Here is a 23928-nt window from a genome sequence, read left to right on the forward strand (position 1 = left end):
TCGTGTTGCACATTATCCACCAATCGCCAGCCTAACAATTACTCTAGCATAAATCAGGCCCTTCAAACACAAAAATTTAGATTAATTTATTTGAAGAGTAGGTTAAAGTTTGATTCATAGAAGCGATAAAAATCACTCAAGCCAAAAAATCTTCTAGCTTTCTCGGCATTACAAAACTTTCCACTCGAAAAAATGAATTGCTCGCATCCAGTAGTAAAAAAAAACTTTGCCAAAAAAAGCGAAATGCTGCCAGCGATTTGCGTACCATAAATTCTGCGGCTTTTTTTCTGACTCTCTCTCTCTCTCTCGAATCATGAAACATTGGTCTCAAACTTTGGAGGCTGCTTATCGGGCACAACTTTTCCGGCTGCCTCAGATATTCGAAACCGAGGCGATTCATTCCATTTGCCGATATGTCATCAGCTGGGTCCCTATCTTGCCGATTTTGTCCCAGAGAACAGTAAAAAATTTACCAACCAGGCGATGCCTTGCTTTGCTGCCTACACAACGCCGATCGAAGATCGTTCCTTGTCATTGGCATGCTCTTCCTGATTGGGCGGATGAAAAATTGAATCCTGTCCTGGGCCCTTTTGAGTTGGTTTGAAAAAAGACCGATGCAAGAATTTTCTTCCTACCCTTTCCAGAAAATCGGTTTGTGTAGACTAGAGCAAGATTTAACAAAAAAAACTCTTTATGAATGGGAATCATGAATAACGACGCTTCGGGGCATCGTTTGTGCGGAAGATTTAAAATCAATCATTGATAGCTGTTGCGCGGTGGTGGCGACTGAATTGAACGGATTCTTTTTTCTTTTTTTTACGTGCCGTTTTATCCTTTTTATTCCATTGAGGGACTTACCAGCAAACGGATTGTGATACTTGGGCGAAGGTTGGTTAGTTAACGAGACTTTAATAGGATCAAAGCTGTGAAGAGAGGCGGAAGAAAAACTTCTAATGGCGATTTACGAGTTTTTCAAATTTTCCACCACTTGGAAATAAGAAATAACAAAATCCTAAAAAAATCGGTCGTTTTATTTAAAATTACTTAGAGATACAATCATACTATTACACTTAACTTTAGTTGGTAAATTTTGGGTAAAATCGATATTTGATAAATGAATCACTGATGAATCTACCTGAAACTAAAAGCTGATTATGTTTTTAATTAATCAATTAATTCATTCATTCATTCATTCATTCAACTAGGCCGCAACAAATTTCCAATCCTTCTTTTGTAACTCGAAGTTGTAGCGTCGCGAGGGGGGGGGGGATAATAAAAAACAATGCGAAAAAAATTAATTAGAAAAAAAAATTCAAAAAAGCTTGTATGGAACAACATTGTATACAACATCATAATTTTTTATCGATAAATTCAATAACTTCAATAATATAAACAGTAAAATAAATCTCTTTTCAAAATATTTGTTTTTTGGTCTTGTAATATGTGAGTTAAGTGAATAATTTTATTACCCATTCCGTGAAAAAAGTGATTGGAAACGCAATTGGTTTTAAATGATTTTCGGAAGCTATTACGAACAAAGTAAAAAAAGGAAAGCAAAGTGTAAAAGAATGTTACATTTTTTTGTAACTACCCTGGTTAGAAAATCGCAAACAGAAAAAACATCGAAATACGTGCATGCTAACTTGAAATGTGTAGAAATCGCAGCTTGAAATAATGAAAAAAATTGCAATATTTAGTAATTCTTGAGGACAGTTTGGATTTCATAAGCGAGATGAGAGGCCCGAACGCATTGACAAGGATGTTAACACGTTCGTCGCCACGCCTATTTTGGTAGTTATGCTAGCCGGGCCCAAAGAAATTTTCAGAGAGAGAAAGCAAAGAGGGAGAACTCCCATATTTGAAACGTGTGGCGAAGCTGAGCGGTAAACCCAAGTAAGAGAGCGTCACCTGCTTTTTGATGTGACGGGCCCCCCCAGGAAATACACCCGTCTGCCGAATATGGGTGACGTGGCGACGAACGTGTTAAGCGAGTTGAACACAAACACATACAGGATCTCAATGAAACAAGATGTTTCCTCGAAGAGATTCCTTTTTCTTAACTCTAAGCGTACATATTTCGAGGGTATTATGGCTAGCATCTTACAAATGCTAAAACCACCAACCCACAGAAAGTGAACTATGTATGCCGTGACCGGGATTCGATCTCATGCCTGCTGGCTTAGAAGACTTGAAGGCTACCCTCTACGCCACGGGATGCGGCAGTTGAGTTGAGAGGATTGCTTGTAAATTTATTGAGAGGACAGCCTGTGTGTATTGACATGAATATCAAGCGAGTTAAGAGAACAAATTGAAAATTCAATCTGGAGTTAAAAGGAGCGTATTGAAGTGAACATTGAGCGAGTTGAGATAACAGCTTGAATTCCATAAGCGAGTTGAGAAAACAGCCTGAACTCATTGACAAGAATATCAAGCGAGATGAGAGAACAGCTTGAAAATCCAGAGACGAGTTGAGAGGACAGCCTGAGTGTATTGATAAGAATATCAAGCGAGTTAAGAGAACAGCTTGAAAAATTCAAAGGCGTATTGAGAGGACAGCCTGAGCGTATTAAAGAGACTACCAAGCGAGTTGAGAAGTCAGCTTAAAACATATAGGCGAGTTCAGAGAATAGCCTATGTATGTTGATAACAATATCAAGCGAATTGAAAAGACAGTTTAAAATCCAAAGGCGAGTTTAGAGGACAGCTTGAAAACTCATATGCGAGTTGAAAAGACAGTCTCAGCGAATTGACAAGAATATCAATTGAGTTGAGAGGACAGCCTGAAAATTGAATGGCAAGTCGAGAAGACGATCGTATTAACAAGCATATCAACTGAGCTGAGAGGACAGCTTGAAAAGTATTAGGTGAATATATGTAGAAAGTAGTCTAAGCGTAGTGACAAGAATATCAATCGTGTTGAGAGGAAAGCTTGAAATATTAAGAAACAATAACAAAAGTGATAACCAAGCGGGCTAAGATAATAGCTTGGATTGAGAGTAAACAATAATTCAAGTGAAGAGGATTAATTTGATAAAATGTTTTGAATCCCAAGTAAATTGAGTGAACAGCTGAAAAAAAACATAAGAGAAAATAGCTGGATTGTGCCAAATTCAATTCAAACGAATTGTTATTAAATATGGGAGTGAGAAGAAATCATAAGGTGAATCGACAACTTAAATTTGTATCTCAAAATCAGGATAGAAACTTCAAAACCGTTTCGAGTAAATCCCTTTAGCACTTGAAAGTTTGAATACAGATGACTACCCAGCAAACATTTTTGTAGGTATAGGGTATTGGACTTATTTTGGACCAGTGGAGCAATTTTGGGCCACCTTGTCTAGCTCTTTTATAAAACAAATAATCATGATTTTTTTTAGCAAATATTGTTGAAGCCCTGACACTTAATGTAATGCACAAATTTTTTTCATTATTATTTTTCATTATTAGAGAGCTAGACAAGGTGGTCGAAAATTGGTCCACTGGTCCAAAATAAGTCTGTTACCCTATTTCTGAACAACTTTGTTAAACGTCTCATATACATTAGAGAAAGATCGTATGAAACTCGCGAAACAGCGTTTACCTACCAAAGTGGAGGCAATATACATAGGGGAAAGGTATCCTAAACGGGCCTTTTGGGTTAAATGACCCTACGGCTGTTTGACGAAATGGCTAACAAGAGAACATATCTAATCAATGCATTTTGAGGGTAATACGCTTTAAACATAAGGCAAAAGAATTTTTTGAATTAACCAACTAAAAAAAATTAAAAATTCATACAAGGTTTTGATACCTTTTGATTAAATATTTTGACTTTTAAAAATTATACGTAAAGAAGCTCAAAACAAAAAGTTGGGTGGTTTTTGTTTCTTATTCAAATGAACCTTAGAAGTAAAACAAATTTAAGCTTTTATGTTGATTTCATAATGATTGGAATGTGGAATGAGAGGGTGTTTCTATATGCCCCTATCATGTTTGTAAAATGCCGCTATCCTAAAATAACAGGTTAAATAGAAAAAATATATGATCTTTATCACAAAACCTGCGAAACCTTGATTGTGATAGCAACTTCTTCTTCTGCGTTTAGTTATAATTTCGAGATTTTTCCATAAGGCACATCAGTTTATTTACACAAAGTACAATTTTAATTGGTTCAAAACAACTTTTTAACCAAACAACTTTAGTTACTCGAATACGACATTAATGTAACAAATATTCTTTAAAACTATAGTCGGAAAAAGTTCGTTCATTTTACTTAAAAATTAGATAAAAGCTTCAAACTGACGTTTGTCTAATGTCTAATAAGCAGTAAAGGCTACCATATCCTAGTTCCCAACTAATTGCATTCATATCAGTTCAAACACGAAACGGTTCTTCCTAGAATAAAGACAATCTTCCCTGCAGCGATCATTACCCGAAGAAAATCGCTGAAGTTTCACAATTTCCCTTCCCATTGAGCTCGAGATGGTCACCCCATTAGCATCAATTGGAAGCAGCTGGTTCCAAGCCAAGGTGTTGCCAGGTGCGACAATCTTCACCTCGCTCGCTCCTGCTCGTTCCGAAACGATGAAACCAAATCCAATTTTTACTTCGGTCGACAAAAATTAACTTTATCTCCCAGACTATCGGATGCAGCAAAATTTTCCACCTCGATTGAATCAAACTTTGTGATAATGGAAGCACTTTTTTTTCTCTTTCGTTCTTTTCCCCCTTTCGATAGGAATGGACAGACACACTGCTGCCCGGAAGCCCCGTTGGAATAGCTAAGCCAAATCTTCGGCCCCGTCTTGGTGTCCACTACTAAGAGTGCCGGTCAACACTTCCCTCTGGAAAACGAAGGAAACTTTCCAAGGGCACTGCCGGCGCCAGGGAAAGCAGCAAATAACCGGAATCTGGGCTCACAACACCGGCCGGGAAACTTTTTAATGGAAACGCCAAGTGCAACTTTACCGTTCAACTATGTTTAATCGCCAAAATGATACAGTTCTGCTTAACAGGTAAGTTTTTTCTTCCGCTTTCTTTCTCTCTTTACCTGTCTTTGAATCTTTTCTTTGGGAACCCTTACATTTTTTTTTCTCACTAATGAACTATCCTCTGTTGGACTCAATAGTTATATATCCGGCCCCTCAGGGATAGGGCTGGGCACGATCAAGTGTTGTTTGGGTTTAAATGTCAATACTACTGAATCGCTTAATTTACTTGTATTTTTTTCGAAACCAATAAGAGAGACCTGCACAAAATTATTGCTAATTCCTAGGAAAGAATGGAGGGACTAGATCTCATTTTTTAATCGCCGCCTTTTACAGCAAATCGCCGACTTTAACAATTTCTGCTAGCTTGTGGTAATGCCAATATGCTCCAGAAATAAGGACGATGTGAGATCCTGTTCGTGAATCAGATGCATTTTCGAGGATCGAAAAACTCACTACTGTTTCAAAAGTGTCGTTTGGTGTTTACAATTTCACTATCAAAAGAGTTAACAGATTAGAAAATTTATAGGCCTAGCAGACATAATTATGATTTTTACAGCTTTTGTAGATGAAATCGGCCACAATGTTTCCAATTGATATAGACATAGCATTTAAATAAGCCAAAACTATTTGTATAGCTTTGTGTTATACATCAAAAATAAATGAGAATTCAATAGTGAGTTTTGAACAAACATACTGTTTTTTGATTTTCTGCAGAATTGTAAACAGTAATCTTTGCTAAATTACAGCAAAAATGCGAGAAAATGGATTATAAAGCTATCTAAAACTATTGTTGGCCTTAATTGTAAGCCTTGCATACAAGCTATCATTCAATGTTCGCTTTTACTTGTTCATGCAAGGCTAAATTGCCCCTGCCTTGTTTGTTTTGAAACTTTTATGTATTGTTTCGAATATGAACAACTCTTGAAAAGTTTGAGTACCAGCATTGAGATTTGAAATGTTACATCTTTCAGTAATAAACAACGCGAATTAGAAAAAAACATTAGAACGTTTATCAAAGTATAAAAAACTAAATAATTGTAGAGCATATATGAAACGTGGTTTTCTCTTCAGTGCTCGCTTTCAGACAAAGCGGTTGGACCATTGGCATCTCGTTATGGGCAGTGTTGCCAGAGCATCTCCCTCTTCAAGACATCACGTAGTGATCTAACCTCGGTTCTAGTCAGACCTTTCTCCCGCTCCTTGTGACCGTCGTCGCTGGTAATGGAATACGACTCGGATGCATATTTCCTGTTGATGCCCGCTGGTTGAGCCGTTGGGTCATCGCTGGTCTTTTCTCGTCGTTGTTACCACCAGGTTGCTCAATGATGTTCGGTTTATTGGTGTGTTCCTGTTGAGCGAAACAAAACTCACCCTAGAGAATGTCCAGCGGAAGGTTATCAGCGCGTTCGCGCGCAGGCGAATCCGCTGACTCGTGTCGCGTACGATATTTATTTTATTTACATAGTATACCGTCTCACGACATAACTTGACGAACATAATTCCTATAATTCACTCGGTCCATGGCAACCGTTCTCCAATTTCTCGGGCACCCCACATTCGCCACTTGGTCTAACCACCTCGCTCGTTGCGCCCCCGCTCGTCTTGTTCCTACCGGATTCGTAGCGAACACCTGTTTTGCAGGACAGTCTTCCGGCATTCTCGCAACATGTCCCGCCCAGCGTATCCGGCTAGCCTTCACCACCTTCTGGATACTGGGTTCGCCGTAGAGTCGCGCGAGCTCGTGGTTCATCCTTCGCCTCCACACTCCGTTCTCCTGCACAACGCCAAAGATGGTTCTTAACAATCGTCGCTCGAATACTCCGAGTGTACGCAGGTCCCCCCGAGCAATATCCATGTCCCGTAGAGAACAACCGGTCTAATGAGCGTCATATACAGGTTACACTTCGTGCGAGGGCTAAGTCTTCTCGACCGCAGTTGCTTGTGGAGTCCATAGTAGGCACGACTTCCGCTGATAATTCGCCTGCGGATCTCACGGCTGGTGTCATTGTCTGCGGTCACCAGTGAGCCGAGATAGACAAAGTCTTCGACTATCATCAGCTCGTCGCTGTCGATCGTGACCTTGTTATTACTGGACAAGCGGGTTCGGTCGGTCTCGGATCTGCAGGCCAGCATATACTTCGTCTTGCACGTATTAATCATCAACCCAATCCTTCCTGTTCCGCGTTTCAGTTTGCGGTAAATGTCTTCCACCGCCGCAGATGATCTGCCGACTATATCAATGTCATCGGCAAAGCAGATAAGTTGACTGGATCTGTTGAAAATCGTGCCCCGCATTTCGCCCACTGCTCGTCGAATAACACCTTCCAGCGCCACGTTGAACATCATGCAGGATAGACCATCACCTTGTCGAAGCCCCCTGCGCGATTCGAACGAACTCAACAATTCACCCGAAATCCGCACACAGCACTGCGTTCCATCCATCGTCGCCTTGATCAGTCTGATCAGCTTCCCGGAAAAGCCGTTCTCGTCCATAATTTTCCATAGCTCGTTACGGTCGATCGTGTCGTATGCGGCTTTGAAGTCGATGAATAGATGGTGCGTAGGGACTTGGTGTTCCCGACATTTTTGGAGGATTTTCCGTAATGTGAATATCTGGTCCGTCGTTGACCGTCCCTCCATGAAGCCGGCCTGATGACTTCCCACGAATCTGTTTGCTTGTGGCGTTAGGCGGCGGAGTAGGATTCGGGACAGCACTTTGTAGGCGGCATTGAGGATAGTGATCGCTCGGTAGTTCTCACAGTCTAATTTGTCGCCCTTCTTGTAGATGGGGCATATTACCCCCTCCTTCCACTCCTCCGGTAGCTGTTCTATGTCCCAGATCCGGACTATCAACCGGTGTAGGCAATCGGCCAACTTGTCCGGGCCCATTTTGATGAGTTCAGCTGCGATGCCATCCTTCCCAGCTGACTTGTTTCTATTCAGCTGGCGAATGGCTTCCTTAACTTCACTCATCGTTGGGAGTGGCTCCATGAAGCCTTTGCGTGATGCGTTGAGTTTCTGATAGAACTTTCGTGTTTCTTGGGAACGATGCAGCTGCTCCAGCTCCTCGAGCTCCTCCTCCTCCAGGCGGCGCTTTTCTCCTGGAAAATTCGGACTCGCTGCCTCTTCCGCTGTCGGTGATTTTCCACATTTCGACGGGTGTTTCTTTGCACTACTGGCGCCCGCGCGGCATTCTCTTCGTCCATCACCCTCCTACACTCCTCGTCGAACCAGTCGTTCCGTCGAGATCGCTCCACATAACCGATGACGTTCTCCGCAACACTGTTGATGGCTGTCTTGATGGTATCCCAACAGTCCTCGAGAGGGGCTTCGTCAAGCTCGCCCTCTGCCGGCAGCGCTGCTTCGACCGATTGCGCGTAGTCTGCCGCGACCTCAGGCTGCTTCAGTTGTGCGATATTTAACCGAGGCGGGCGCCGGTTTCGTGTGTTGTTCACTACGGAGAGTTTTTGGCGCATTTTCACCATCACCAGATAGTGGTCTGACTCGATGTTGGCGCCTCGACAGGATCTGACGTCGATGATGTCCGAGAAGTGCCGGCTGTCAATCAAAAGGTGGTCGATCTGTGATTGCATTTGGTACGGTGATCTCCTGGTGTACTTGTGTGGGAGGCGGTGCTGGAAAAAGGTACTACGTACGGCCATTCGTTTGGAGGCGGTGAAATCTATCAGTCTGAGGCCGTTTTCGTTGATCAGCTGGTGCGCACTGAACCTTCCAATTGTCGGTTTGAATTCCTCCTCCTGGCCTACCTGAGCATTGAAATCCCCGATGACGATCTTGATATCATGTTTTGGGCAACGGTCGTATTCACGCTCCAGCTGCGCGTAAAATTCGTCTTTGTCGTCACCGGTCCTTCCGAGGTGAGGGCTGTGCACGTTGATGATGCTGATGTTGAAGTACCGGCCCTTGATTCTCAACCGGCACATTCGTGAGTTGATCGGCCACCCTCCGATCATGCGCTTTTGCATCTTTCCCATCACTATAAAAGCTGTTCCAAGCTCGTGTGTGTTGCCGCAGCTCTGGTAGATGGCTCGACCATCTGGGTACGTTCGTACCGTGGAGCCCTTCCAGCATACCTCCTGCAGTGCTACGATGTCGAATTTGCGGCTCTTCATTTCGTTGGAGAGCACGTGGGTACTGCCCACAAAATTTAGAGATCGGCAGTTCCATGTTCCAAGTTTCCAATCGCTAGTCCCTTTTCGTCGCGTGGGTCTTTTCCGATTTCCATCCGAAATTTGTTGTTCGTTGTTTGTTGCTTATGTTTTTTGTAGTCACGGGCTCGCAAGGCCCGCAGCTAACCCCACAATTTCGCGGAAGGACCGTCGTGATGTTGCTGTTTTGGGTCCCGAACACCACCAGGACCTTGTTGCACTCCGCACGCCGCCCCTGACATGGAGAACATACTCTAACGAAGCCCCCTAACTCAGTCTGCATGCAACCAAAGCATCCACCGGGGTTGGGTACCCGATCTCCGCTAAGGTTGCTCGCACCCCAGCTAGCACTGCGGGGAGGTAGAGAATCGAAGTTGCAAACAAGAGGTGATATGACCACTACCCGAAGGTTGGGTGTATGGGGTCTCAAGTTGCACATTGTCTACCGTTCACTAGCCAAAATGTCGTCTACGTAGCTGTTGATATGCGACCGAATCAGCCCGGACCGTTGTCCGTCCAACCACCGCACCCGTTGTAGCTCACCGAGCCGAGCCCTTCGATGATCTCGGCTGCCTCTCAGTACCAGTCGTTCCGCTAGTGCACCTTCGCATGCACCCAGTTTCCAGGTGCAAACTCTCGTTTCTAGTCGTTCTCAGCAGCCGTCTCCATCTCAGGAAACGGTGATGGTGGTGGTCGGAAAAGGTCGAATGTGGTGCGCAATCGACGCCCAAACATCAGTTCTCTTGGATATTTTAGCTCGGTTGTTCCGCTTGGCGTCGACCTGTACGTTGCCAGAAAAACGTCGAGTGTCTCCTGCAGAGGCTCTCCCACTTCAGCCCTCGTTTGACGGATTCAACAACGCGTTTCGCTTGCCCGTTGGATTGCGGATAATAAGGCGCGGTGAGGATGTAAGTGATTCCGTTAGCTTTGCAATAGGACTAAAATACATCGCATGTGAACTGTGCAGCGTTGTTCGACACAATTACCATCGGTGGGCCAAGGCGGCGTGTGAACTTGCTTTGAAAAAAATGGATAGTGGTCCATGCGGTCGTCATCGAGTAAATCTCAGGCCATCGCAAGAAGGCGTCCACGATGATGAGAAAGTAGAGACCATCGATTGGTCTCGTGTAGTCGATGTCTATGCGTTCCCATGGTCTCGCTGATGTTGGTCAAGCTTCTAGTGGAGAGTGCGCAGGGGATTTGGCAGCTGCAGCACAGGCCAAGCACTGTTTAACTTGTTCCTCTACTTGCTTGTCGATTTGTGGCCAGTAGTCGAAACATCTAGCCAGACTTTTCATCCTTTCTATGCCCGGGTGAACGTGGTGCAGGCATTGCCAAATTCGATTCTTAAAGATTTCTGTCACCACCACTTGTTGACCAAAAAGAATGCAGCCCTGCGTCTAGGCCAGACTCTCCTTTCGGTGGTAGAAAGCCTTCACGTCCATGTTGTCGATTTCACTTGCACTGGTCGGCAACTCACCCTCCAAGTACTGGACCACTTTCTTGAGCACCTTGTCACGAGCGGTAGCAGTGGTGATCATCTTGGAAGTGACAGGTGTGCTGCCAACGGAGTTTACCAGGATTGCTGACATGTCGTCTTCGCGGTACACAGCAGCCGGTCGCCGAATCGATGAGTCTTAAATCACATTAGCGTACCCGAACTTCGCCGTGGGGCCGTATTTATTAATTTTATTTACATAGTATTCCGTCTCACGACATAACTTGACAAACATAATTCCTAAAATTCACTCGGTCCACGGCAACCGTTCTCCAATTTCTCGGGCACCCCACGTTCGCCAGATCACGCTCCACTTGGTCTAACCACCTCGCACGTTGCGCCCCCGCTCGTCTTGTTCCTACCGGATTCGTAGCGAACACCTGTTTTGCAGGACAGTCGTCCGGCATTCTCGCAACAAGTCCCGCCCAGCGTATCCGGCCAGCTTTCACCACCTTCTGGATACTGGGTTCACCGTAGAGTCGCGCGAGCTCGTGGTTCATCCTTCGCCTCCACACTCCGTTCTCCTGTACGCCGCCAAAGATGGTTCTTAACACTCGTCGCTCGAATACTCCGAGTGTACGCAGGTCCTCCTCAAGCAATATCCACGTCTCGTGCCCGTAGAGAACAACCGGTCTAATGAACGTCATATCCTGGTTACACTTCGCGCGAGGGCTAAGTCTTCTCGACCGCAGTTGCCGTGGGGCCGTATTTTATATCAAAGTCATAGCACACCAGAATGAGCCACATGCGCTACAGTCGGTTGGACTTGTGTGTGTCGGAATACCCTTTTATGATCCGGAAATGCGGAGCAAAGGCTGGTGATTCGATTTACCCGTACGCCTGTTCCGCCGGTATCAACGATCTCGAGGCGTGTTGAATCACTTACCTCTAAGCCGTCGGGGAAACGATGTCGGATCGTGGCGCCGATTCCGGTTTGCGATGCATCAGTGGCGACCACAATGTCCAATGCCGGGTTGTAATGGGTCAGGATCAGGTCAGATTTGAGTAGCTCTTTGAAGTGTCTTGAAGCTCAACTTAGCGTCTCTCTTCAACAGCAGATTGAGTGGCGTGCGCAGCTAGTGCATGTCCTTCACGTAATAATATACGGTGCCCAAGAATCAAAGCAGCTCGGTGAGATTCTTCGGCGGTGGTATCACACGATGGCACCTTCCCCGGGTCCGTGCGAATACCGTTGCGATCGGTGATGTGGCCCAGGTACTTCACCTCTGCCATGTAGGATTTACACTTTTCGATTTTGAGCCGAAAACCGAAATCTTGGATCCGTTGCAGGGTTTGTTCCAAATTTCGGTCGCGTTCAGAGCGCGTTAGACCGAATACCAGCACGTCATCGAGAAACGACGCTACTCCTTCCTGGACGCCGAGCATGTTTTCAACGAACTTCTGGAACGCCCCAGGAGCGGGTTTCCCTCCCGGCGGTAGACGCTTGACCTTGAACAGACCCTTGTGGTATACTCATCGTTAACTGCTTCTGCTAGTCTTCCACTTCTTCCATCTGTAGATAAGCGTCTGACAGGTCAATAACACTAATAGTTTTTTAGACTAAAATACTTACAGCCAGCCAGCTTTGCGAAGATATCGTCGGGTGAAGGAAAAGGGTATTTATTTGCCTCAAGGATAGCGTTTAATCCCGTTGAATAGTCCACGCAAATGCTGACCTCTCTCCGTCTGCATCGCGCTGAGCCTTTCGAACAGCCACTATGGGTGCCGCCCAGTCTGAGTAGTCGACCGGCTCCAGCACTCCCAATTTCTGCAATCGGTTGAGTTCTTTTTTTCACCAGTCCCTGTGAGTGGAAAGGAACTGGCCGCTTAAGCTTGAAAACTGGCTTCGCTCCGTCGATCAGATACAGCTGGACCTTTGTTTTTGTGCAACACTCGAGGCCCTTTTGGAACACCTTCGGAAAAATTGCTTTTAGTGTGGCACTACTCGATGACAAGTTATTGAAAGTTACGATTTGCTTGCAGAAATCGTTTATTGGAAAGTCGTTCGACCCAAAAGCTTCCATCAGGTCGCTTCCGAGACATAACACACGGAACGCTTGGTGGTGTGTCCCTCGGAACGTAACGTCACTGTCGAAATCCCACTCCAACGGCAGGGGTTTGCCTGATGCTGTGGCTACTTGAAGTTCAGTTGGAATAGTGTTTGGATTGCCGAGCAGGGAAAGTGAATCTTTCTAGATGATAGTATAATCCGATCCGCAATCAAGCTGGAGTTCTAACGGTTCGTTATTGATTAGAACTTCAATGAACTTGCGCCGTCCGATGACACATTTTGAGTTTCCCCTGCGGTTAGCTTGCTTCCTCTTGTGCTTTTTCTTACCGGAATTCGGTGCTGATTGTGATGCACCTTCACCGGGCACGGATGGTTTGGAGCAGCAAGCACAATATCCCTCTTTGTGCCCCACTTTGCCGCACATCTTGCAGGTGTGTTGAATATGTGCAGTCTGCAACAAAGTGCATTTGCCCACACTGCCAACACGGACGTTGTAGGCTTGTTTTTGTCGGTTTCTTGTTGTTTGATTTCCATTCTGGTTTGCCCGACTCGTGAGTACCGCTGCGAGATTGCTGAACTGCTTTATCGGCCACCTTTTGGATTTTCTATAACAGCAGTGTCGTGTTTCAGACTGTCCAAATGCTGGCACTCCAACAACAGCTTCTTGAGTGTCATCGGATCCACATCTGTCTTGCCTTCCATCTTTGCCAGCAACCGGGTGCGAATGTCCCTGTACTGCGCAGAGTGCAAACCAGCGACAAAAACCAGGCACTTACTTCAACTGGTCGGAAGTGACTGTCCGGATATTGAAATCTTCGCACACTTGGTTTACGATACTGGCGTACGTGTCCAAATTTTCCGCATCAAGCTTGGTTGTTTGCAGACACTGGAACCGCCGGAAGAACACTGACGTTTGATGCCCAAACATCTCTTTCAGTGTTGTCACCGTGTATTAGAACGATACGTCCGGTAGGTTCCTCGGTAGGATGTAGTTTACGAAAAGGTTGTGATCCATAGCTTTCGAACCAGCAGTCGCACTTTGTCGAAATCATCCAGCTTCTCTCCGCCCTTGGTAAAGGCTTCCTCGTGCCGGAAGTACCACTTTTCAAAAACCAGTCCGTCTTGAGGGTCGTAAACAAATTCCGGAATGGTGTTGGAAAGTGTTTCCATCAGGAACTCGATGACCTCGGGGTTGGAGAGCAGCTCAAAGAGAGCCTCCGGGGTTGAGTGTGTTGGTGAAACATCTCGCTATGGGCAGTGTTGCCCACATCTGATCCATAGGGATGAGAGCTACAAAATTTCGAGGGTGAGTTTCCCCCATCAATTTTCCCAGAAGGGTGAGAAATTTGTCCATGGCGTTTGGAGCGAGAGTTCATTGTCCTTGACGAATGGCCTTCAGTCGGTCGATGATGATTGGAGAAGGCTTACCGTTGATGTCGATGATAAAAAACATTCTTCCTTCGCCGAAGCACACGGTATGGACAGTTGAATGCTATCAAAAAGAGAAAATTTAACGAGTGCGAAATTATAGCTCATTTTAAAAGAAAAAAATCAAAATATAATATAAAAAACTACGCACTAATAAACATTTTTACTTATGGAAACTAAGTTTCCGAAACTTTGATAAACGAACATTTGCTGCTCCGAAAGTTTACTAGTCCCTTTATTTATAATCCACTGCCCTCATTCACTCCACTTGAAGGGTGCACAAAAAACCGTTCAAAAATTGATATCCAACTTCATTTTAATTTTTTAAATTAAGTTTGATTTGAGAACTCAAAATATACCACCCTGTCCTAACCGTGGGTTCAAAGAGCCGAATTTTATAGAAAATATAAATATATTAAAAAATAACTGTACCAATTCATCCCATTTTACGGTACTTACTCTAAGAAAATATTCTTTTGTTCTAAAAATTTAATGGTATGAATGAATCGCATAACGGGCCAGCACTTAATTTTTTTCTACACATATTTTATTTATCTAAAAATGCTTGGACAACGATCCTTTGAAACGATTTGTCATTTTAACCCTGCCCGTTTCCTTCGAGGAAACCAGAATCAAAATCAAAAGACTTTTTCCCCCTAGGTACTTTCATTCGGTAGAAGAAGTTTTTGTTTTCGGATGAAAATTTGGTGCTGCCGGAAGTTGCCACCAGGTAAAGGGAGCATCGCATCCCTAGCAGGAACGAGGGCCACAATCTCCCTGAAGCAGCTGAAAACTTATACTTTCACCCTTCCGGGAAGCAATTTAAATCCCAAACAAAAGCCCAGCAACCGATCCAAATGAGCCAAGACAGATCTGGGTGGGTTTCTCTGTGGGAAGGAGGGAATCTTCCGGGCTTTCAATTATAAGTGTATATATAAAGTTACAAACTTTCCGGTTCGTTAGTTCTAAGTGAAGGTTTTCTGTTTTTTCCCCTTTTCGTTCCAGTGCTACTGCTCCTAATCTCGCCGGTCCTGAGTGCTGACTGGAGTGCCAGCTGCCCGGCGAGCTGCATCTGCAAGTGGTCCAGCGGCAAGAAATCGGCCATCTGCAACAGTTTGGGCTTCACTTCGATTCCGTCTAATCTGAGCACGGAACTGCAAGTGCTGGTGCTGAACGAGAATAACATAGCGTACTTGAATCGGGAGGAGTTTACGGGCCAAGGGTTGGTAAATTTGCAGAAGATACACTTGCGGCACTCGCGAGTGAAGTATGTACATAAGGAGGCGTTCGTGAATCTGAAGATTCTAATTGAGGTGGATCTGAGTGAGAATGAGATTGAGTCCCTGGACAAGCAGACGTTTTCCGGGAACAATCGGTTGAGGATTATCAATTTGTACGATAATCCGTTGAAGGAGCTGGTGCCGGATCAGTTTCCGGTTTTACCGTACTTGAGGAACATCGATCTACATGGATGTAAGCTGACGAAGGTGGCCGAGACGGCGTTCTCGAACTTGGATCAGCTGGAGTATTTGGATTTGACCAAAAACCAGCTAGAGAGTTTGCCACGGTATGTGTTTAATCATATGAAGAACCTGAAGACGCTGATGCTGGAGGAGAATCCGTGGCGATGTGATTGCAGGTTAAGGGAGTTTCGTGGATGGTATCTGAATAACTCGTTGAACAGGCGGAGTTTGAAATGTTATCAGCCGTTCAGTTTACGGGGTTCCGCATGGGAGACGATAGAGACGGATCAGTTTGGCTGTACGCCTCATGTGGATATTTATAGGGACGCCGTGGACGATATAGGGGAGCTCGGTGCGAATGTCACGTACAAATGTGTGGCTTACGGAGATCCAGAACCGACGGTAACGTGGGATCTAAATGGACGAATTGTGGACGCAGATAATATGGTGCTCGAGCATGAGCGCTTGGTCAGTTATGATGGAAATGTTACCCTGTGGGCTAACCTGACGGTTGTAAATATCACCGGAAATGACCCCGGATACTACACCTGTACTGCCACCAACAAGATCGGGTTCGTGAGTAAAAACTTCAGTCTGATACTGCCTGAAGCGGTAGAGCCGGTGATTATAAAAACTCCGGAGACATTCTGGTACTTTGGACTGATCCTTGGTATTTTCGGAACCATCTTCGGGCTTCTCTCGTTTTCGGTGGTGATATGTCTGTGCAAGAGAAAGCTCAGAACCAGGCGGAGAAAGAAGAATATCAAGAGTAGTGTAAGTTTTAACGACCAAGAGAAGAAACTGCTCGACTTGAGTATAACGACCAACGAGCGGCAGGAGTTTAGTGCGAGTGATATCATGACTCCGTCGACCAAGACGGACTCAACCATTGCGATGGAACCGGTTCAGATAACCATCGAATCGATAGCAGCTAAACGGGAAGAGTTCCCTCTGAACGTTGGAGTTTTCCCTCCACCTCCAGAGTTTTGTTCTCAGATGGTTCCGAACCCTGCCTATGGGAACATCTTCATCTCCGTTTCGGTGACGCAGGACGCGCTGGACAATCCAGATCTGAACATGTACCCGGACCTACTGAACATTCCCAATCGATCCAAGGGTAAACTGATCCCGGTGAATGTGTCGTCGTACGCTACGCTACCTCGCAAGAACCGTCCAGCGTTGGCAGCACCCTCGACTAGCAGCAGTAGTCAACCGCCTTCGCTAACGGCGGTTCCACCTCCAACCATTCCCGTTCAACAGCTTCCAATGGCGGCCTCTACCAGTGGCGGCGGAACGTCCGTTATGGCCTCGATCGAGCCTCTTCAGCTGCAGGACAGTATCGTCAATTACTCGAACATCGAAGAGTCTTGCGAGATCACCGGCTTTGGCAGCACGTCTTCCATGTGTCAGGAGTGTAGCAAATTGATGAACGCATCCGGCAAGATGAACGTCCGGTTTAGCAAGGCCGACCTCGTGAACCGATGCGAGAACAGCTTCCCTTGCCTGAAGTACGACAACATGGGCCGAAGGTACACGGCCAGTGGCAATTCGACCCTTGCCCATCCCAACGGAGACTCTCAAGCAGGAGGAGTCATCATCGAACAGGAGAGCGTCTTCATGAAGAAAGAAATCGAACCGATTCCGGAAATTCCAACGCCTCCACATCCACCGGCAACTCCAACGACGGGTCCGGGACCCAGCCTCAGCCCCGGGACGACAACCATCGGCACGGCAGCCGTATTCGTTACCGGAAATGACTATGTCTCGCTGTAGTGTTCTCTGCTCCAATAATCCTGCACTCCCTACAAGCGTTAGACAGTACAAAACAAACGATTTAGGCGAAATTTCCTTAGTTAAAAGGATGAAATCAACTGAACCAACCCAACACTCACTGTAGATAGGAAAATCAAGAGTTTGAAACCTTTTTTTTAAGTTTTTTTTCCGATTGGATCGTGTTCTGAAGAGCTGAGTGAAAGTATTTCGATTAAGAGGTACACCACAAATCTTTGTTCCAGAAATAAAATGGCGCTTACAGGAATTTCTTCCACTAAACCAAGTACTCTTTCTGAGGGATTTGACATTTGTAGGATGCTAACCCCTTAAACATTGAAAGATGTACGTCTTGGAGTTCAGTTAATGGAATCTCTTCGAGGAAACATTAAGTTTCAAGTTGTTGAAACTCACCGTTTTGTTTCGGATCCTTCTGTGGAAATTAGGATCGGATCGTCCCGATCTGCTGCTTACAGACTGTTGCCGATTGCAGTAGAATCAAAACATTGTTTGTTTTAGTTCTCTACATGCTTTGGTCACTTCGCAATTGAACAATAGATCGATGATTCTTGATGACAGATGATGATGATAAACACGGGACAAATGTTGACATCATCACACGGTGAACCTGAACGACTCAAACTGAGTTCGTAGTAACTCAGCAGTGTTTCCAGTTTTTCTGAGTGGATAACTCAGAATATTTCCACAGACACAGCTTCTCATTTACTCATTCAAAAATGAGTACTTTCTCAGATAGGTAATATGATAAGTGGGGAGTGCGATAATAGTCATTGCAAATGAATTGTGTAGTCATGTAATTACTAGATTGACGAAACATGCATAACGATAATTCTATTCCATCACTAAAACAGGCATATTTCAACACATGGGGATCCTTTATTTGTGTACGATTGTTCAAAAAAAGGTTGAGAAACTAAAATCAGGATTTAAGATCCAGATCCAAGATCATGGTACAGGTTCGGGGATCAATATCATTATCCTGGATCGTGATCTAGAATCAGAATCCGGAACCATGGTCCAGGTTCAGGTTCCCGGATAATAAACATGATACAGGATCCTGAATCATGCTCCAGAACAGATCACTAAAATTATGATTCAGGATCCGGGTACATGAATAGAGAACAGTATCACAAACAAGATCCGGGATTTAGGATCCGGATTCAAAACCGGATTCAAAATCATAATCAAAATAAAGATCAGGATCTTAATCCCAGATCGGGATCTTATTCCAGGATCAGAGTTCAGGATGAAGATCCAGAATCTGAGTCCTGGTAATGATCCAGAGTCTGATTCCTGGAAAGGATCCAGGATTGGGATTGACATCGGCATCAGAATCAGGATAATATCAGGATCTTTATATAAGGTTCCGCATCAGAAAGCGGATTTTGAACATTATCCTGCTCTTTTTCGTATTAGAAATCATTTGGGAGTGAATCAAAATATGTAAAATGATTTTAAATTTTCACTGGCTTAGCTCTTCAGAACACGATTCCCTTATCGAACCACAAAGTGTGATACCGATTGTAACATTTTGGCAATGTTTCACAGACCGAAAAACAAACAAAAAAACACAAACCTTAAGAAAGCTTCTCCCCTCTGATAACGAAGAAATAAACCAATTTTAGCTGCAACACAGGTAGATACAAATTTTCCCCCTTCTACAAGTATCTTTTGTAGAAGCTAGCGAATCTCACCTTAACCAGTAAACAGTGAATCAAATATAGCCTAAACAAACTTACAAACAGAATTAAAACTCAGAAGAAAAAAAAACCTAACAGAAAAGTGTAGACTTACTTTTTCACCTTCAGCAGCGGCAGGAAGAATCGAGTAAAATTAAAACAAGCAGCAGTCAGTCAATCAGCGAAAAATCAAAAATAAATTACGAACATAAAATTGAGTCAAAAAGACCTGTAATGGATTGAATGCGTCAGCAAAAGGGGGAAAAAAAATTCCAACAGCAAATTCACTTTCCATATCCGCAGAGCAAAGTTCACAATGTGTAGCATTAACAAATTACAACTTTTCCTTCGATAACGTTATTAACACTGAGTCAAGGCAAGGCAACAAGACTTTCGAAGCAGAAAGTGATAATCCAAATTCAATATCCAAAACGCTTGATCTAGGACTTCAAACAAAGTGGAATGAAAGGGGGCAAAATTTGGAAATGGGGAAAAGACACAGCCCCAAACTCTTGCTGAGAGCTGCGCGGTCGAATTCAGGTGAATGAAGAAACGGCATGAGGAAGTGTGGCTAGCCAAAAATAAACTCCATTTCCCAAGTGACGAGTTTTGATGGAAGTTGACTGAGAGCACCGACAGAAAAAATTGTTCCCATCATCGAGTTTCTGAACCGGCTGAAGCCGAGCCAAGCCAAGCACACATATTTACCCATTAGGAAACTTTCTCATTCGAAACATTTGTAATAATGTGTGGATGGATGGTTTGGCGTGTTTGGTTTCCTGTGTAAGTGAGCCTGTGGGTGTGCGTTTTGTGTGTAGTTTGGATAATGTAGCGCTCTTGTGCCAACTCTGGACCTGGGTGGTCTCTGAGGGTGTAGGTGTTCATACACATGTTGATCTGGGGCTTGGACAGCGGGACCATCGGCGGCTGATGGAGGTCAAAACTAGACAGAAATTATTAATGTTTTTTTTAAATCTCGGACGCCAATTTTGTGAAATTTGAAATATATTCTCTGTGATAAAGGTAATGTTGAGAGGGTCCTAGGAGGAAGGATATCATCCGAAGGGTATAAGGTCGAAGATCGCTAAGACCTAAGGCTACTCGATTATGATACTCATGCTCATTTGGCCTAACAAACATTCAATCTCTCACTCATCTGGCCTCCCAGCAAACATGAAATCGTTACAAAAATGATAACAAAAGTCGTTTTCAATGGTGTTGCGAATCACAAATCCAACTGCATGATGAAAAGATCGTATAAAATGTTGTCCGAAGTCAGTTTAAATCGGATACGATAAAAAGTCCGCCATGTTTGTGAATTTTGAAATGATTTTGCTCCTAGTTGTGAGAAAATCATCGTAATGTTCTCTCTGCAACCAGCAGTGCATTCAAATGTCTGAAAATCAGATGAAAATTTAATAATATTATCCAATGAGAGAACTGGCAAATATTGTTGCTGGCAACGACGCTGGCTATGAGAGCAACATCTTGCACTCTCTTGCATTCTTCCGATAGTTTGTAATATGATTTTAATCGCCGTAATTTGTATGATTATAATTTTAATGACATGTGCGGCGGAATGAAAACTAGAGAGAATTTTATTTTATAGAATTTGAAAGAAAGGTGGATAGACAGGCATTAGTGCGCCAATAGGAGAAAGCTTGATAGGTGTTGAAATTTTAGGCTAGAGGGCATGTTGATGAAAAGCTCCCATGAATTGCTCCCGCCTTTGCTCTGCATTAGCTAACTATACATGAGAAACCCAGAAAGAGAATTCCCATGTATAGCGAGCCCAATGGTTTGAGAGCGTGTTTTCACGCACACTTCAAACGAGCAAAAACGTAGCAACCCATGGGCCTACTGAGCTTTCCTTATGCGAGAAACAGTTCTATCGACGTTGCCATTATTTCAGATTCGCAGCGAATAGTTGCTACTTGTCGATTTTTTCGCATTTCACATTTTATCTATTCCGCGTTCTAACTTTTTGGCCAAGTGTCAATTTTTGAACCGTATTTTTCTTGTTGTATTTTTTCTTTTGCCAATGATTGTTTGTAATATGATTTTAATCGCCGTAATTTGTATGATTATAATTTTAATGGCATGTGCGGCGGAATGAAAACTAGAGAGAATTTTATTTTATAGAATTTGAAAGAAAGCTAATGCAGAGCAAAGGCGGGAGCAATTCATGGGAGCTTTTCATCAACATGCCCTCTAGCCTAAAATTTCAACACCTATCAAGCTTTCTCCTATTGGCGCACTAATGCCTGTCTATCCACCTTTCTTTCAAATTCTATAAAATAAAATTCTCTCTAGTTTTCATTCCGCCGCACAAGCCATTAAAATTATACTCATACAAATTACGGCGATTAAAATCATATTACAAACAATCATTGGCAAAAGAAAAAATACAACAAGAAAAATACGGTTCAAAAATTGACACTTGGCCAAAAAGTTAGAACGCGGAATAGATAAAATGTGAAATGCGAAAAAATCGACAAGTAGCAACTATTCGCTGCGAATCTGAAATAATGGCAACGTCGATAGAACTGTTTCTCGCATAAGGAAAGCTCAGTAGGCCCATGGGTTGCTACGTTTTTGCTCGTTTGAAGTGTGCGTGAAAACACGCTCTCAAACCATTGGGCTCGCTATACATGGGAATTCTCTTTCTGGGTTTCTCATGTATAGTTAGCTAATGCAGAGCAAAGGCGGGAGCAATTCATGGGAGCTTTTCATCAACATGCCCTCTAGCCTAAAATTTCAACACCTATCAAGCTTTCTCCTATTGGCGCACTAATGCCTGTCTATCCACCTTTCTTTCAAATTCTATAAAATAAAATTCTCTCTAGTTTTCATTCCGCCGCACATGCCATTAAAATTATACTCATACAAATTACGGCGATTAAAATCATATTACAAACAATCATTGGCAAAAGAAAAAATACAACAAGAAAAATACGGTTCAAAAATTGACACTTGGCCAAAAAGTTAGAACGCGGAATAGATAAAATGTGAAATGCGAAAAAATCGACAAGTAGCAACTATTCGCTGCGAATCTGAAATAATGGCAACGTCGATAGAACTGTTTCTCGCATAAGGAAAGCTCAGTAGGCCCATGGGTTGCTACGTTTTTGCTCGTTTGAAGTGTGCGTGAAAACACGCTCTCAAACCATTGGGCTCGCTATACATGGGAATTCTCTTTCTGGGTTTCTCATGTATAGTTAGCTAATGCAGAGCAAAGGCGGGAGCAATTCATGGGAGCTTTTCATCAACATGCCCTCTAGCCTAAAATTTCAACACCTATCAAGCTTTCTCCTATTGGCGCACTAATGCCTGTCTATCCACCTTTCTTTCAAATTCTATAAAATAAAATTCTCTCTAGTTTTCATTCCGCCGCACATGCCATTAAAATTATAATCATTCTTCCGATAGGTACGAATCAGATTATGTCTTGAGCTATCTCCTTGTCTTCGGTTAGAGATCATCCTTATCAGTTTTTCATTTGGTTTTATAATGCCAGACTTCAAGACACTTTAAATATATTTCAAGCTATCCTCTCAACCCGTTTGATCACCTAGTTGTCCTCTCGATTCGCTTACAGGTATTTTTTCACATTTATTTCAAGCTGTCCTCTCGACCCAATTGATCACTAAGCTGTCTTCTCAACTCGCTCATAGGTGTTTTTTTTTCATATTTGTAATTCAAGCTGTCTTCTCAACCCACTTGATCACCAACTGTCCTCTCAATTCGCTTGTAGGTGTTTTTTTTATATTTATTTCATAACAGTTTCCCACGAGCTTTTATAACTTCGTATGTCAAGACACTTTACATTTATTTCAAGCTGTACTCTCAATACGCTTGATCACCAAGTTGTCCTTTCAATCCACTTTTAGGTATTTTTTCACATTTATTTCAAGCTGTCCTCTCGACCCAATTGATTACTAAGCTGTCTTCTCAACTCGCTCATAGGTGTATTTTTGCATACATTTAATTCAAGCTGTCCTCTCAACCCTCTTGATCATCAAGCTGTCCTCTCAATTCGCTTATAGGGTTTTTTCATATTTTTATTTCATGCTGTCCTCTCGACTCGCCTGATCACCAAGGTGTCTTCTCAACTCACCTATAGGTGTTTTCTTATATATTTATTTCAAGCTGTCCTCCCAACCCGCTTACAGGTGTTTTTTTTTTTCATACATTCATTTCAAGCTGTCCTCTCAACTGTCTTTATTACCAAGCTGACCTCTCAACTCACTCAAAGGTGATTTTTCATATTTTAAATTCAAGCTGTTCTCACAAAACCAGCTTGAATAGTCTTTCTCACAAAACTAAATTCTCACCTCGCTTTCTGGAGATTTGATCATAAATTATTATTTCTTTTTTTTAATTAATTTTCGTTGTTGATTTCTGGTTTCCGTTCAGAGTAGCCTTATTCCCCACTTGAAATCAAGTTTTGTTCACTTTTTGTTTTTCAATTAAAAATAAATAATTTTCAAACTCGTTTGAAAAAAGTAAAAAAAGTAAAAAGTCAACTCACCTATAGGTGTCTTCTTATATATTTATTTCAAGCTGTCCTCCCAACCCGCTTACAGGTGTTTTTTTTTCATACATTCATTTCAAGCTGTCCTCTCAACTGTCTTTATTACCAAGCTGACCTCTCAACTCACTCAAAGGTGATTTTTCATATTTTAAATTAAAGCTGTTCTCACAAAACCAGCTTGAATAGTCTTTCTCACAAAACTAAATTCTCACCTCGCTTTCTGGAGATTTGATCATAAATTATTATTTCTTTTTTTTAATTAATTTTCGTTGTTGATTTCTGGTTTCCGTTCAGAGTAGCCTTATTCCCCACTTGAAATCAAGTTTTGTTCACTTTTTGTTTTTCAATTAAAAATAAATAATTTTCAAACTCGTTTGAAAAATGT

At 43.2% G+C, this 23928-nt stretch overlaps 1 protein-coding gene across 1 annotated transcript; it reads left to right on the forward strand.

Moving 5' to 3' along the window:
- Positions 1 to 4896: 4896 nt before the first annotated feature.
- On the forward strand, positions 4897 to 17333 carry LOC129740499 (uncharacterized). Its single transcript, XM_055732193.1, has 2 exons — positions 4897 to 4994; positions 15082 to 17333. Exons 1-2 carry the CDS (start codon positions 4973 to 4975, stop codon positions 17310 to 17312), a joined length of 2253 nt encoding a protein of 750 aa, XP_055588168.1. The 5' UTR covers positions 4897 to 4972; the 3' UTR covers positions 17313 to 17333.
- The last annotated feature ends 6595 nt before the right edge of the window (positions 17334 to 23928 follow it).

This window comes from Uranotaenia lowii, chromosome 1 (assembly GCF_029784155.1).
Source record: "Uranotaenia lowii strain MFRU-FL chromosome 1, ASM2978415v1, whole genome shotgun sequence".
Lineage (NCBI taxonomy): Eukaryota > Metazoa > Arthropoda > Insecta > Diptera > Culicidae > Uranotaenia > Uranotaenia lowii.

Coding starts and splice junctions, on each gene's coding strand:
- LOC129740499 (XM_055732193.1), top strand. CDS start 4,973: ATGATACAGTTCTGCTTAACAG. Junction 4,995..15,081: donor GATACAGTTCTGCTTAACAG/GTAAGTTTTTTC, acceptor TTTTCGTTCCAG/TGCTACTGCTCCTAATCTCG.